Source organism: Salvelinus alpinus, chromosome 2 (assembly GCF_045679555.1).
Source record: "Salvelinus alpinus chromosome 2, SLU_Salpinus.1, whole genome shotgun sequence".
NCBI lineage: Eukaryota > Metazoa > Chordata > Actinopteri > Salmoniformes > Salmonidae > Salvelinus > Salvelinus alpinus.
In genome coordinates, this window is record NC_092087.1 from 85,634,201 (window position 1) to 85,651,565 (window position 17,365).

General features: G+C 39.9%; 1 protein-coding gene across 1 annotated transcript; it reads left to right on the top strand.

Moving 5' to 3' along the window:
- Positions 1 to 361: 361 nt before the first annotated feature.
- Positions 362 to 14,578, top strand: LOC139545206 (cell surface A33 antigen-like). Its single transcript, XM_071352728.1, has 10 exons — positions 362 to 973; positions 1,137 to 1,337; positions 1,805 to 2,134; positions 10,942 to 11,196; positions 12,882 to 13,145; positions 13,246 to 13,333; positions 13,428 to 13,467; positions 13,581 to 13,661; positions 13,818 to 13,900; positions 14,012 to 14,578. The coding sequence occupies exons 1-9, from the start codon at positions 940 to 942 to the stop codon at positions 13,884 to 13,886; spliced, it is 1,362 nt and encodes a 453-aa protein (XP_071208829.1). The 5' UTR covers positions 362 to 939; the 3' UTR covers positions 13,887 to 13,900; positions 14,012 to 14,578.
- Positions 14,579 to 17,365: the final 2,787 nt, after the last annotated feature.

The following is a 17,365-nucleotide window of genomic DNA, read 5'->3' on the forward strand; positions in this document are numbered from 1 at the left end:
GCTGGATTCACAAGATGCTTGTCTTTCATTTGCTGTACACGATGCATTTTTCAGAAATGTTTTATGATGAGTATTTAGTTATTCCACGTTGGTATCTATATTTACTCTGGCTGCTTCAGTGCTATTTTTGACGGTAGCTGTGATGGTAGCTGCAATATAAAACTGATTTAAACCTAAAAAATGCACATTTTTCGAACAAAACATAGATTTATTGTGTAACATGTTATCATACTGTCATCTGATGAAGTTGTTTCTTGGTTAGTTTGGTTGGTTCTTGGTTAGTTAGGTTGGCTTTGTGCATGCTACCTGTGCTGTGAAAAATGTCTGTCCTTTTTTGTATTTGGTGTTGAGCTAACATAAATATACGTGCTGTTTTCGCTGTAAAACATTTTAAAAATCGGACATGTTGGCTGGATTCACAAGATGTGTACCTTTCATTTGCTGTATTGGACTTGTTAATGTGTGAAAGTTAAATATTTCTAAAAAATATATTTTGAATTTCGCGCTCTGCCTTTTCAGTGGAATGTGGGAGGAGTTCCGCTGGCGGAACGCTAGAGTCAGACAGGTTAATCTGTGCCAACAGACCTTGGTTTAATTTTGATACAATTGTGTTGCGTGACTTTTTCAGTGGTACTGGGTCAGGATGGCTGGAGTGTAACTTACACCAAGAATAGAATCTGTGTCTTGAAGGGATCTTCAGTGGAGCTGACCTGCTCTTACACATATCCCATTGGTACAGTCACAACAACCTTCTGGTTCACTGAATTGGGGACTGGTAAAGAACCTGACAGTCTAGGTCAGGACCCAGAGTATGCAGGTCGTCTGGAGTATCATGGAGACAAGAAGAATGGTCAACGCCTGAAAATCACAGACCTGAGAGAGAGCGACTCTGCTGAGTACAAAATCAGATTATTAGCAGATCATGAAGGAGGGAAATATATGGGCAGTCCTGGAGTCACTCTGTCTGTCACAGGTACAGTTACATTCAATAAAGCTAAACTGTTGAATTCCAATTAGTTCAGGAACATTGTCTTGGTTTGTATTTATGTCTGTATAACATAGGATTTCTTCCACCTTTGTATCAGAGTGATAAGTCAGTGTTAAAGTGATTTACAGTGATATTGTTTTTTCTCCAGGTCTTCAGGTGAAGTTGACTGGTAAGACACTGACCTGCAGCACCAGCTGTACTCTGACTTACAATCCCACCTACATCTGGTTCAAGAATGGAGACAAAGTAAAGGAGGACACTTCCAGCCTGTACTCAGACTCCTTTAGTGATGCAGACAGTTACTCCTGTGCTGTAAAAGGCCATGAGGATCTCCACTCTCCTGCAGTCTGTGAGTGTGGACTTTAAAATACAATTTTCACACAAATAAAATGTTGTTTCCGGTTGTGAGATGATTATAATTTTATTTGCTGTTAATGTGCCGTCCACTTCTGCTTTAGTTCCGTATCTTTTCCCACGCTGTGTTGGAAGGGCTTCAAGACTGTATATCAAATTCATAAGTTATATTCAATTATAGTCATGTTTGTGTGTGAATTTACTTCTACCAGATCCCTTTTATGAAGACCTTTGCTCAATGTGTTAGCACATTGAACACCCATTCATTTTTACTTATTTTTCAAGTTCAGAAACTACAACGCTGAAAGGGTAGTCACTTCCTGGTTACTTTCACAGCATATCATTATGGTTTTCACTACTGTAATTATTGGTTTCCTACTTTATTAACAACATGAGTGTATACTGGTAGGTATTGCAATGAAACATTTATGTAAGGTGTTTTGTTGTCTTTTTGTATTTCAGGTATGAACTGTTGGATTGTGACTTACACCCATCAGAGTATCTGTACCTTGAAGGGGTCAACAGTGAACATATCCTGCTCTTACACACATCCCAGTGCTCATGAGGTCAAAAAAACTTTCTGGTTTACTAAATGGGAGTCCGATATGGATCCTGAAGATCTGAGCTCAGTGCCAGGGTATGAGGGTCATATAGAGTACCTTGGGGATTTGAAGAGTGAGGGTACCCTGAGAATCACAGACCTGAGATTGAGTGACTCTGCTGGGTACAGGTTCAGATTGATAACATCCAGAGGAAAGTTTGCTGGCTCATCTGTCTCCCTGACTGTCACAGGTAATCTGTCACACATAGGGCTGTTACGGTGACCATATTACCGCCACACAGCCAGTCATGAGTCATGAGGCCTGTCAAATTCCACGTGACCGTTTAGTCACGGTAAATAGCCTTCTCCAAGCTCAGATGCTTCTGATGGTCGTTAGTAGCCTAACAAACTTGCTAACTGCCTGGTACTCAGCAATTTATTGTCCCTCTAATAACTCTGACATCAAAGCAAATGTAATCGAAAATCTAATCAAACATGAGCTCATGTTGTGCAACATTTCTATAGGCTATACAATTGTGTGAGAAAACTGAGTGATGGCCTCTATTAAAAAGAGGAGGATCCCATCAGCTTTCTATAGGCTAGGCCTACTATATTTATTTCTGAACTTTCCAAATGTAAACATAAATGGATAACGTACAATCAGAGATACAATTTGGCTACATAAGCCCACAAACATTTACAATAGCAAAATCACAATAATCCCAAGAATGGCTTCAGATCAAAGTCCACATTGAGACCGAAGGGAGCGGGGGTCATCAAATTAACCTTTTGTCAATAGGGGGAGCAGTTAGCATTTATTTTTTCTGGGTGTCGCCAAATTAACTTCTTATGGCTGCAACTGGCAGCACTGAGTAACCTGGAAGAGGTGGCCATTTCAAACGGCCTCCTACTCAAATCTTGCTTGTACAATATGAATATTATTATTATTTTTGGATAGAAAACACTTTCTAGTTTCTAAAAGAGTTGGAATTATTTCTCTGAGTGAAACAGAAGACCTTCTGCAGCACTTTTCCTGACCAGGAAGTGAAATGTCAGAAATCTTTGCTCTTTTCAATCTGATGCCTATACATGGTCGTAACATCTAGGAGTCTGCTGACAGTCTATACGCCTTCCTATTGGTGTAAAGAGGATGTCAGAGAATAATTTTTTTTGCTCCTCTTGGTCTATGGTGGAAAAAAACCTATTTCTTTGACCTGAGCACCCACTTCCGGTATTCTGAAGGAAGTCGGATGGACTTTTGTTTTGCCTTCCTAACGAACGGCTAACAGCTCCGGCTCGAATTTTTTTGGATATATGTGACCATATCATCGTAATGTATGTTTTTTCAATATAGTTTAATCAGATTATTGAAACTTTATTCGGGAGTTTTGCCGTGTTCCGTCGTATGACTGTGTTTACGTTGTTCCACGGCTACTGGAAATGCTAAATGAACAGGGATATTTCTCATCCTGAAACGAAACAACGACTCATCTGGACAGAGGACGCCTGTTTCAACATTCTGATGAAAGATCAGCCAAAGTAAGACTCATTTTATGATGTTATTTCATATATCTGTCGTGCATGTGAACGGGTCGTGGGCGCCCAAATGTGTCTCTCTATTGTGGCTACGCTAATATAGCGATACATTTTGTTTTCGCTGTAAAACATTTCACAAATCGGAAATATTGTTTGGAATCACAAGTTGCCTATCTTTCAATTGCTGCAAACTATATATTTTTCGGAAATGTTTTATGATTAGTAATTAGCTATTTGACGTTGGTGTCTGTTGGTGTCTGTAAATATTATGGCTGCTTTCGGTGCACTTTCTGATTTGTAGCTGAAATGTAAAATATGATTTATACCTGAAATATGCACATTTTTCGAAAAAAAATATGCTATACAATAAATATGTTATCAGACTGTCATCTGATGAATTTGTTTCTTGGTTAGTGGCTATTTATAGCTTTATTTGGTCGAATTTGTGATAGCACCTGATGGAGTAAGAAACTGATGGAGTTAGAAAAGTGCTGTCATTTGCTAACGTGGTTAGCTAATAGATTTACATATTTTGTCTTCCCTGTAAAACATTTTAAAAATCAGACATGTTGGTTTGATTCACAAGAAGTGTATCTTTCATCTGGTGTCTTGGACTTGTTAATGTGTGAAAGTTAAATATTTTTAAAAATATAGCTTTTGAATTTCGCGCCCTGCACTTGAGCTGGATGTTGTCATAAGTGTACTGGTGTCGGGCTTGCAGCCCAAACAGGTTAAACTACCTCGTGCTCAATTCTTGCTCGTACAATATGCATATTATTAATTCTATTGGATAGAAAACACTCTCTAGTTTCATAAAACGTTGGAATTATGTCTGTGGGTGACCCAGAACTCTTTCTACAGCGAAATCCATGACAGATAGTGCGAAGGTCTGAGAGCGAAGCTCTGGTTTCAGATCAGTTTTTAAGGTCTGTGTGTATCCTATGGAACGACATGAACTGCACCCGCCTTCCCCTGGATGTCAGTAACCAATGAGAAGTGGAATGGGCTTTCTGCGTAGCTCTCAGAGGTTATAAAAGACCAAGGAGTGAGAGTAGCCCCCTTTTCGACGCTGGCCATTACGCAGGAAGGGACCTCCGGATGCCATTTTCAAAGGCTCGGTTATCAACGTGAAATGTATCCGTCTGTAATTTAATTCGATATAGGAGTTAGAAACATCATAACGTAGTTAATTTAACCTGTTTGGGCTGCAAGCCCGACACCGGTACACTTATGACAACATCCAGCTCAAGTGCAGGGCGCGAAATTCAAAAGCTATTTTTTAAAAATATTTAACTTTCACACATTAACAAGTCCAAGACACCAGATGAAAGATACACTTCTTGTGAATCAAACCAAACCACATTTTTCGAAAAATGTGCATATTTCAGGTATAAATCATATTTTACATTTCAGCTACAAATCAGAAAGTGCACCGAAAGCAGCCATAATATTTACAGACACCAACAGACACCAATGTCAAATAACTAATTACTCATTATAAAACATTTCCGAAAAATATATAGTTTGCAGCAATTGAAAGATAGGCAACTTGTGATTCCAAACAATATTTCCGATTTATGAAATGTTTTACAGCGAAAACAAAATGTATCGCTATATTAGCGTAGCCACAATAGAGAGACACATTTGGGCGCCCACGACCCGTTCACATGCACGACAGATATATGAAATAACATCATAAAATGAGTCTTACTTTGGCTGATCTTTCATCAGAATGTTGAAACAGGCGTCCTCTGTCCAGATGAGTCGTTGTTTCGTTTCAGAATGAGAAATATCCCTGTTCATTTAGCGTTTCCAGTAGCCGTGGAACAACGTAAACACAGTCATACGACGGAACACGGCAAAACTCCCGAATAAAGTTTCAATAATCTGATTAAACTATATTGAAAAAACATACATTACGATGATATGGTCACATATATCCAAAAAAATTCGAGCCGGAGCTGTTAGCCGTTCGTTAGGAAGGCAAAACAAAAGTCCATCCGACTTCCTTCAGAATACCGGAAGTGGGTGCTCAGGTCAAAGAAATAGGTTTTTTTCCACCATAGACCAAGAGGAGCAAAAAAAATTATTCTCTGACATCCTCTTTACACCAATAGGAAGGCGTATAGACTGTCAGCAGACTCCTAGATGTAATTAATAATTCCAACTCTTTTAGAAACTAGAAAGTGTTTTCTATCCAAAAAGAATAATAATATTCATATTGTACGAGCAAGATTTGAGTAGGAGGCCGTTTGAAATGGCCACCTCTTTCCAGGTTACTCAGTGCTGCCAGTTGCAGCCATAAGAAGTTAAGAACTAATTTTTCTTTCGATTCCTGTCAACCCTGTATTTTTTAGTCAACTATATGATTAGCTTTCGATTAAACTAGATCACTCTGAAAGATGACGTCCGACATTTTGAGGCGTGATTTGCTACTATTTTCATTGTATAACCATGTTTTTTTATGGCTAAATATGCACATTTTTGAACAAACAATATATGTATGTTGTAATATGATGTTACAGGAGTGTCAACGGAAGAATTCTGAGAAGGTTAGTGAAAAAATTAATATATTTTGGCGATGATTACGTTATCGCTCTCTTTGGCTTGAATCGATGCTCTGGTAATGTTTGCACATGTGGTATGCTAACTTATCGATTTATTGTGTTTTCGCTGTAAAACGCTTAGAAAATCTGAAATATTGTCTGAAATCACAAGATCTGTGTCTTTCCATTGCTATGCTTTGTCTATTTTTATGAACTGTTTTATGATGAGTAAATTGGTCATACACGTTGCTCTCTGTAGTAATTCTAGTCGAGTTGTGATGGTCGGTGCAATTGTAAACTGTGATTTCTACCTGAAATATGCAAATTTTTCTAACAAAACCTATCCTATACCATAAATATGTTATCAGACTGTCATCTGATGAGGTTTTTTCTTGGTTAGTGGCTATCAATATCTTTATTTGGCCGAATTGGTGATAGCTAGTGGTGGAGAGAGAAAATGGTGGACAAAGAAAAATGGTGTCTTTTGCTAACACGGTTAGCTAATAGATTTACATATTGTGTCTTCCCTGTAAAACATTTTAAAAAACAGAAATGATGGGTTTATTCACAAGATCTGTATCTTTCATCTGGTGTCTTGGACTTGTGATTTAATGATATTTAGATGCTACTATTTACTTGTGAAGCTATGCTAGCTATGCTAATCAGTGTGGGGGGGTGGGGGGTGATCCCGGATCCGGGTTTCTGAGGCAGTAAAAGTTAAAGATCCAGGCAGCCTCTCGTTTTAACAATAAATTGTCGAGGTCACCACCCCTCCTAGGGAGGGTGACATGTTTGATGCCAATATAACGCAGAGACAAAATCGAGTGGTTTTCTTCCAAAAAGTGGGCCGCAACTGGGTAAGTCGAGTTTTTGCCGCTAGTGGTGCTACGATGCTCCGAGATACGTACTTTTAATTCGCGCTTTGTTTTATTCACATCATTTTTACCACAAGGACAAGTAATAAGATAAAAAACTGCCTTAGTGGAGCATGTGATAACACCTTTGATTGGGATCTGTTTCCCTGTTTGGGGGTGTTTGAAGGATCTACATTTATAAGTGCCATTGCATTGAGCACAGCCATAACATTTATAATTTCCATCCAGTAGGGGCGCAAATAGACATTGTGCAGGGATATCTTGGGGTGGTAAATCAGAGTTTACCAATTGATCTCTGAAGTTTCTGCCCCATGAGAATACGACCAAGGGAAGGTCCGAAAACATATTACCGATACTATCATTGGATCTTAGAATGTGCCAATGTTTGTGAACGATTCCCTTCATTTGTTCAGAGTACTTTGAATAGTGGGTATTTAGAACATAAGAATGCTTATTTTTGCGAGACTGACCTTGAAAAAGGTCATGTCTCGTGTTGTTTTGAATTTTCTCAATGGCAGTATTGATCGGACCATTTTTGTACCCCCTCTCCTTGAATTTTCTTTGCGTCTCAGCCATATTTCTGTCGATATCTTAGTTTTTTACTAATTATTTTGATTCGACAGAATTGGCTGTAGGGCAAACTGTTTTTCAAGGGAACAAACGTTTACGATCAGTAGGTTTCCTGTAAAGATCAGTGCATAGAACATTATCTTCACACAATATCAGAAGATCAAGAAAACTGAAGTGATGGCTATTTAACAGTCTGATGGCCTTGAGATAAAAGCAGTTTTTCAGTATCTTGGTCCTAGCTTTGACCCACCTGTACTGACCTCAGCTTCTGCATGATAGCGGGGTGAACAGGCTGTGGCTCGGGTGGTTGAAGACCATGATGAACTTTTGGCCTTCCTGTGACATCAGGTGCTGTTGTTGTCCTTGAGGGCAGGCAGTGTGCCCCCGGTGATGCATTTGGCAGACCGCACCACCCCCTGGAGAGCCCTGCAGTTGCAGGCGGAGCAGTTGCTGTACCAGGCAGTGATACAGCCTGACAAGATGCTATTACTGTAATTACCTTATTAACCTCTACCGCTTCACCCTCCCGGATCCGGGATCCTCCTCATCAAAAAAGCTGACTAGCATAGCCTAGCCTAGCGCCACAGGGATATCATATAATATAATTTCATGAAATCACAAGTCCAATACAGCAAATGAAAGATAAACATCTTGTGAATCCAGCCATCATTTCCGATTTTTAAAATGTTTTACAGCGAAAACACAATATATATTTATATTAGCTCACCACAATAGCCAAACACACAACGCCATGTTTTCACCATGTTTTCACCGCCAACATAGCTTTCACAAAACCCACAAATAGAGATAGAATTAATCACTAACCTTTGAACAACTTCATCAGATGACAGTCTTATAACATCATGTTATACAATACATTTATGTTTTGTTCGAAAATGTGCATATTTAGAGCTACAAATCGTGGTTTTACATTGTGAATACGTAGCCATAATGCACCATATTGTCCGGAGAAATTTTGGACAGTCACATAATCTAACCAAAAAACTCATCATAAGCTTTACTAAAAAATACATATTGTACAGCAAATGAAAGATACACTGGTTCTTAATGCAACCGCTGTGTTAGATTTAAAAAAAAATAACTTTAGTACAACGTACAGCATGCAATATTGTGAGACAGTGCCCAGCAATTCTCCGCCTTGTTGGAGCCAACATAAACCACAAAAATACGAAATAACATCATAAATATTCTCTTACCTTTGATGATCTTCCATCAGAATGTAGTGCAAGGAGTCCTAGTTCCAGAATAAATCGTTGTTTTGTTTTAGAATGTCCATTTCTTCTGTCGAATTAGCAACTTTGGCTAGCCATGTGGAGCACACATGTCCAAGAACTCTGGACGCATCGAACGAAAAATTCCAAAATTCACAATAAACGTTGAATAAACTGGTCAAACTCGGTTGAAAATCCATCTTTATGATGTTTTTCTCATATGTATCCAATAAAGTCCAAGCCGGAGCATTTCGTCGTGTATACCTAACGCATTTCAGAAGACAATGTGGGGTTCCCTGGTGCGCAGTTGAATACTGCCAATAAGGCGGACCTGTCACTCCAAAAGCTCTCATTCGGTCTCACATCAAGCTAGACACCCCATTCAACATTCTACTGCCTGTTGACATCTAGTGTAAGGCGTATGAAGTGCATACAGATCCATAAATATAAGCCAGTTGAATAGGCAGGCCCTGACACAGAGCCCCATTTTCAGAATTTTCACTTCCTTTTTGGAAGTTCGCTGCCAAATGAGTTCTGTTTTACTCACATATATAATTCAAACAGTTTTAGAAACTTCAGTGTTTTCTATCCAATAGTAATAATAATATGCATATTGTATGATCTAGAACAGAGTACGAGGCCGTTTAATTTGGGCACGATTTTTTCCAAAGTGAAAATAGCGCCCCCTATTAAGAAGATTAAGGGCAGTCATACAGACACAGTAGTGGTATGTCACAGAAAAGTACCTAATTTAGTATTGCACATAAGAGGACATAATATACAATTCATGCGGAAAGTATTCAGACCCCTTAACTTTTTCAAAATTCTGTTACGTTACAGCCTTATTCTATAATGGATTAAATCATCCCCCCCCCCCCCCCCCCATTAATCTACACACAATACAAAAACATTTTATGTAAGTTTTTTGCAAATGTATAAGAATATATTTTTTTATAATACATTGACATAAGTATTCATAACCAATACTCAGTACTTTGTTAAAGCACCTTTAGCAGCAATTACAGCCTCGAGTCTTCCTGGGTATGGCGCTACAAGCTTAGCACACCTGTATTTCGGGAGTTTCTTCCATTCTTCTCTGCAGATCCTCTCAAGCTCTGTCAGGTTGGATATGGAGAGCTGCTGCACAGCTATTTTCAGGTCTCTCCAGAGATGTTCGATTGGGTTCAAGTCTGGGCTCTGGGTGGGCCACTCAAGGACATTCAGAGACTTGTCCCGAAGCCACTTCTGCGTTGTCTTGGCTGTGTGCTTAGGGTTGTTGTCCTGTTGGAAGGTGCCTTTTGGCAAACTCCAAGCGGGCTGTCATGTGCCTTTTACTGAAGAGTGGCTTCTGTCTGGCCACTCTACCATAAAGGCCTTATTGATGGAGTGCTGCAGAGATGGTTGTCCTTCTGGAAGGATCTCCCATCTCCACAGAGGAACTCTGGAGCTCTGTCAGAGTGACCATCGGGTTCTTGGTCACCTCCCTGACCAAGGCCCTTCTCCACCGATTGATCACTTTGGCCGGGCGTGGGACCTCATGTACACAGGCGTGTGCCTTTCCAAACCTTGTCCAATCAATTGAATTTACCACATGTGGACTCCAATCAAGTTGTAGAAACATCTCAAGGATGATTCATGGAAACAGGATGCAACGGAGCTCAATTTCGAGGCTCATAGAAAAATATCTGAATACTTATCTAAATAAGTTTATGATTATTTTCTTTATTTTTAACATTTCTCCCCCGATTGATCACTTTGGCCAGGCGACCAGCTCTAGGAAGAGTCTTGGTGGTTCCAAACTTCTGCAGAATTTTTTTGGTACCCTTCCCCAGATTTTTGCCTTGACACAATCCTGTCTCGGACCTCGACGTGCAATTCCGTTGACCTTGTGTCTTGGTTTTTGCTCTGACATACACTGTGCACTGGGACCTTATATAGACAGGTGTGTGCCTTTCCAAATCGTGTCCAGTCAATTGAATTTACCACAGGTGTACTCCAATCAAGTTGTTGAAACATCAAGGATGATCAATGGAAACAGGATGCACCTCAGCTCAATTTCAAGTCTCATTTCAAAGTGTCTGAATACTTATGTAAATCTTTTTTCTTTTTCATTTGTAAAAACAAATAATCTAAAAACCTGTTTTTGCTTTGTCATTATGGGGTATTGTGTGAAGATTGAGTAGGGAAACCTTAGAATAAGGCTGTAACGTAACAAAATGTGGAAAAAGTCAAAGGGTCTGAATACTTTTCGAATGCACTGTATAGGAAGACAATATTAATTGTTTTATTTTTACTCTAGATGTTGTGTTGAAGATGGATCCTACATCTGTGTCAGAGAGGGAGAGAGTCACACTGACATGTAGAACCAAATGTACGCTGGACCCAATCAAAGCATTTATTTGGTATAAGAATGGACAGCCTATACCAAACAGCAAAACCTACTCTCTTGTCTATAGCCTATTCTCAGTCAGCAGTGAGGATACAGGCAGATACTCCTGTGCTGTAGAAGGCCATGAGGATCTCCCCTCTGCTGAAGAGACTCTCACGGTCCGATGTAAGTTTAAACCTTTAGTTTGGTATTATAACATTGTGTTGACAGACATTAGCTCCACATGATACTTGAATTGATCATCCTCAATAAAAGGGTGAATCTAAGAGTCATTGTTTGGAGAAGTACATTTGAAGTCAGAAGTTTACATACACTTAGGTTGGAGTCAGTAAAACTTGCTTTTCAACCACTCCACAAATGTCTTGTTAACAAACTACAGTGGCTTGCAAAAGTATTCACCCCCCTTGGCATTTTTCCTATTTTGTTGCCTAACAGCCTGGAATTAAAATCGATTTTTGAGGGGTTTGTAAATTTTGATTTACACAACATGCCTACCACTTTGGAGATGCAAAATGTTTTTCTTGTGAAACAAACAAGAAATAATACAAAAAAACTGAAAACTTGAGTGTGCATAACTATGCAGAAGCTTCTGATAGGCTAATTGACATCATTTGAGTCAATTGGAGGTGTACCTGTGGATGTATTTCAAGGCCTACCTTCAAACTCAGTGCCTCTTTGCTTGTCATCATTGGAAAAACAAAAGAAATCAGCAAAGACCTCAGAAAATAAATTGTAGACCTCCACAAGTTTGGTTCATCCTTGCGAGCAATTTCCAAACTCCTGAAGGTACCACGTTCATCTGTACAAACAATAGTATGCAAATATATACACCATGGGACCACGCAGCCTTCATACCGCTCAGGAAGGAGACGCGTTCTGTCTCCTAGAGATGAACGTACTTTGGTGCGAAAAGTGCAAATCAATCCCAGAACAACAGCAAAGGACCTTGTGAAGATGCTGGAGGAAACAGGTACAAAAGTATCTATATCCACAGTAAAACGAGTCCTATATTGACATAACCTGAAAGGCCGCTCAGCAAGGAAGAAACCACTGCTCCACAACCGCCATAAAAAAGCCAGACTACGGTTTGCAACTGCACATGGGGACAAAGATCGTACTTTTTGGAGAAATGTCCTCTGGTCTGATGACACAAAAAGAGAACTGTTTGGCCAAAATGACCATTGTTATGTTTGGAGGAAAAAGACATCAGTCAGGAAGTTAATGCTTGGTCGCAAATGGGTCTTCCAAATGGACAGTGACCCCAAGCGTACTTCCAAAGTTGTGGCAAAATGGCTTAAGGACAACAAATTCAAGGTATTGGAGTGGCCATCACAAAGCCCTGACCTCAATCATATAGAAAATGTGTGGGCAGAACTGAAAAAGCGTGTGTGAGCAAGGAGGCCTACAAACCTGACTCAGTTACACGAGCTCTGTCAGGAGGAATAGGCCAGAATTCACCCAACTTATTGTGGGAAGCTTGTGGAAGGCTACCTGAAATGTTTGACCCAAGTTAAACAATTTAAAGGCAATGCTACCAAATACTAATTGAGTGTATGTAAACGTCTGACCCACTGGGAATGTGATGAAATAAATAAAAGCTGAAATAAATCATTCTCTACTATTATTCTGACAATATTCTGACACTTAAAATAAAGTGGTGATCCTAACTGACCTAAAACAGGGAATTTTTACTAGGATTAAATGTCAGGAATTGTGAAAAACGGAGTTAAAATGTATTTGGCTAAGGTGTATGTAAAGTTCCGACTTCAACTGTACATTTGTGGCAAGTTAATATAATATTTAACTGACCTAATTTGTACTTTTACTATATCCACTGTCTTTTACACCAGATGGACCAAGGAGCACCTCAGTGTCAGTCAGTCCCTCTGGTGAAATAGTGGAGGGCAGTTCAGTGACTCTGACCTGCAGCAGTGATGCCAACCCACCTGTGGACAAATACACCTGGTACAAGAAGAATATAGCCTCACCAAAAGCATCAGAACAGAGTTACAGCATCACTAACATCAGCTCTGAGGACAGAGGAGAATACTACTGTGAAGCTAGCAACAGTAAAGGGACAGAGACTTCCATCCCTGTCCATATTAATGTCATGTGTAAGTATGTCATGTTCTGTCTATTACTGGTGCTCTGTGATATGACTGTTTAACAGATATATGTTCTAACCTCTTGACACCTAAACCCATGATCCTGCAGCAGTGTTTCCCTGGGTTCCTGTGGTGGGGGTGGGGGCTGTCCTGACTGCTGGAGCTCTTCTAGTCATCATCTACTGCACACTGAAGAGGTGAGGATTTCCTAGACAGATTTAAATATAATGATTTTATAAACCTCCACTAGAGATCAGCAGAGAGCAGAACTCACTCTGTCCCTCATTACAGGAGATCCACAAGAGGAAGTGATGCCACAGCAGACACACATGTGATTATATCAGTTACACCTCCACCTTCACACCTGGTGACATTAATCTACTGTATCACGACAGTCTCTTTCACACTATTTTCACTGTTACCATGTTCCCTCTCTCTGCACAGAGTGTCCATCATGACCCTAACAGTGACACGTACACAGGTCTGAACATGAAGACCTGGTCACCTGACTATGACACTCTGGAGGTAAGTATCTTATTATGTGTTTGTGTTTTATATTTGAATGTGTTTAGAGAAAATGATAGAGTGGTGTCACAAAGTGCTCATGCATTTCTCTCTCTCCACTCCATCCCTCTCACACTCTCTCTTTGCCTCTCCCTCACTCTCTCGTTCTCTCCACAGAGTGTCCATCCTGAGCCTAACAGTGACATGTGCACAGCTATGAAGAAGAAGACCAGGTCACCAGAGTGACATCCTGGCAGTAGGTGTGTGTGTTTGTTTGTTCCTAAACATTTTATGAAGTGGTGTATAAAGTGCTCATTCAGTGTGTCCTTGTTCAGAATGTGAGAGACTCACCCAGTGACACATCCCCTCAGATAGATACTGATTCAACACAGAACCTAGACTGAAGAGAACCATGACAGAACTTGGTCTGAAGAAAAACACCACAGAACCTGGATTGAAGAGAACCACCACAGAACCTGGACTGAAGAGAACCACCACAGAACCTTGCATTAAAGTAATCTATGCAGAACCTGGACCTAGAAGGTTTTCCAGGCAATGAACTTTAACTTCTCCGCAAACATTGAAGTTGAATGGTTTTTCCTTGTAATGTTAATTATATATATTGAAGATAAATAGGATGGATTATACTTCTACTCTTTTACAATGGGACATTTCCCCATTGTAAAATATGTATAATATTGAAAACAGCTTTTAATATGTTTTGCTCTCTGACCTTGTTGCTCCTGATGTGTTAATTGACTTACTTTGTATTGCTGTCAGACATTATTGTGCCATGGCATTTATGAATATTAATATCATAATCACACTTGTTTTATGGTGACATTTTTTATGATTATTTCCAATACAGTGTGATTCAGTGTAAATTATGCATTTTGTTGTAAATGAGCTCAAAGTTTAAGACAATAAATACAAATAAAATGTTGCTTTAAATATTACAGCCTAGTCTGTCATTCTTTATTATCTGTTAACTTGAAAGTCTTAAAACTATGAATTTATACAAGTATCCCACAATACAGTAGAGTTATTATAACAAGCTCACCCTGCCCTCCATTTGGCAAATCTGACCATAATTCTATCCTCCTGATTCCTACAAGCAACAATTAAAGCAGGAAGTACCCGTGACTCGCTCAATACGGAAGTGGTCAGATGACAAGGATGCTACGCAGATGGTCTCTCTCTCTGTGTGTGTGTGTGTGTGTGTGTGTGTGTGTGTGTGTGTGTGTGTGTGTGTGTGTGTGTGTGTGTCACTTACTGTTTAGCCTCACCGCTTGGGGATAGGAGCTGTCATTGAACCCGGTGGTCAGTCTTTCGGCTGCTGTACAGCTTGAGGGACTGTTAGAGGATTGAACATGTATCCTCCTATATTTGGGGTTCTGAGAATGAAACAGCTTCAGAACAATCAATGTAGAAATATGTGTTTACAGTACAACAGATCTGTTCAATAAGTTATTGTTGTTGTTGATGATGACTTTACTGTATCCATTAGGAAATTATTTTAGCATCATACAACATAACATCTTAAATAGACAGATGTAGACAGACATGCAACACGTCACACACATTACATACATAGTGCAATAGACTTACAGACAGACAGTATTCACATAGACAACCATATAGCACAATACAACACAACACAATATGAGCCTGGTTCATTTTCAGTAATGAGGCCCGGTACCCCATTTACAGTTTCTACTTCAATGTATCAGGTGGAGTTATTCACCAGCTATAGAGTGAGTTGTTGTTTATGTTTCTAAGACTGCAGGGTGAGAGATGCAACAATGTCCTTGAGAACAGCAGGAAGTGTGTTGGTGGTCTTTCTCTGGTCTGTAGCAGGTATGGTCTCATTCATAATGTTTTAGGAATGTTATCTTAATGTAATTCTGGTGTGTTCAGTGACATCGTCTGTTAGGGGCTTCTGCTTTTCTGGAATAGTTGTCTTTCACACCTCACTGAGTAACACTTAGGTCCTTACTGTGGTTTCCATTCACACTCAGCAAGTAGAGTACGGCAACAAGGTATGGACAAATGCTGTTAGTGTGAGGAAATGGGTCTGTAATGTATAATCACTATAATGTGTGATTGTGTTGCAGTGTTACTGGGTCAGGATGTTACGTACATCACTCAGAGTATCTGTACCTTGAAGGGGTCAACAGTGGAGCTGTCCTGCTCTTACACATATCCCAGTGGTACAGTAACAACTACCTTCTGGTTCACTAAACATGATGCTGAGGGGAATCCTGTGACTCTGAGTGATGACGCAGACTACAATGTTCGTGTGGAGTATCGTAGAGAGTTCAGATTTATAACAAATCAGACAGTAGGGAAATATAGTGGTGATCCTGGAGTCTGTCTGTCACAGGTACAGTTACATTCAATATAGTTAAAATGTTGAATTCCATTTAGTTCAGGAAAATGTCTTGGTTTGTATTCATGTCTGTATAACATAGGATTTCTTACATTATTGTATTAGAGTGATAAGTCAGTGATAAAGGGATTTACAGTGATATTGTTTATTCTCCAGGTCTTCAGGTGAAGGTGACTGGTGGACATAAGGTTAAGACACTGACCTGTATCACCACCTGTACTCTGACTGACAACCCCACCTACATCTGGTACAAGAACGGACAACATCTAGATGAGAGCACCTCCCCCCAGTACAAAGACCCAGTCTCCAGTAACTATGAAGACAGTTACTCCTGTGCTGTAAAAGGCCAGGAGGATCTCCACTCTCCTGCAGTGTGTGAGTGTTTCTTTAATTAACAATTCTTTATGACCTCTGTGTAATTTGACAACTATTAGCATTTCTAGAAAGAGCTAAGACAAGGTCCTCATGGCATGTCATTATATTACAGGTGTCCATGGTCAGGACTGCATCATAGTGACTTACACCAGGAAGAGAATATGTGCCTTGAAGGGGTCAACAGTGGACATATCCTGTACTTATGACAGTGGTTATGATACCGTCACATCATCACTCTGGTTTAGTCCTAAACAGAGATCTAGGTGGAGTGATAAGTCGACACCTGAGGGCCTAACCAGAGACCCAGAGTATGCAGGTCGTGTGAAGTACCCTGACAAAGAGACATGGAGATACGAAGGTCCCTCCATCCTGAGAATCACAGACCTGAGAGAGGAGGACTCAGCTGAGTATCGCTTCACTTTTAAAACAGACAACTTTGAATGGGGTCATAGTTTCCCAGGAACAACTCTGTCTGTCACAGGTAATACTACACTGTATGATACAACTGTAAATCATAATGAATTACAGGAGAAAATAAATTAACCATCCTGTTAACACAGAGGTGTATGTGGTTTTATACATATTGTTTCAGGTCTGCAGGTGAAGGTGACTCCTGCTGCAGAGGGACAGAGAACACTGACCTGTAGCACCACCTGTACTCTGACTGACAACCCCACCTACATCTGGTACAAGAACAGACAACGTCTAGATGAGCCCACTTCCATGCAATACTCTGTCAATAGTTATTATTCAGACAGTTACTCCTGTGCTGTAAAAGGCCATGAGGATCACCACTCTCCTGCAGTGTGTGAGTACAGTACAGTACAGTACAGTACAGTACAGTACAGTACAGTACAGTAGTAGCATTCAGGAAAAATAGTCTTTCTTCATCAATCATGAATTAGCAAAACTGTTTTTAAATCATAACTTTGACTACATCCACTGTCTTTAACATCAGTTA

Bases quoted from the DNA above. Each gene is read 5' to 3' on its own strand.
- LOC139545206 (XM_071352728.1), top strand. From the start codon at position 940: ATGGGCAGTCCTGGAGTCACTCTGTCTGTCACAG. The intron at 13,146-13,245 runs GTAAGTATGTCA...ATGATCCTGCAG, and splicing joins TGTCCATATTAATGTCATGT to CAGTGTTTCCCTGGGTTCCT. The intron at 13,334-13,427 runs GTGAGGATTTCC...CCCTCATTACAG, and splicing joins ATCTACTGCACACTGAAGAG to GAGATCCACAAGAGGAAGTG.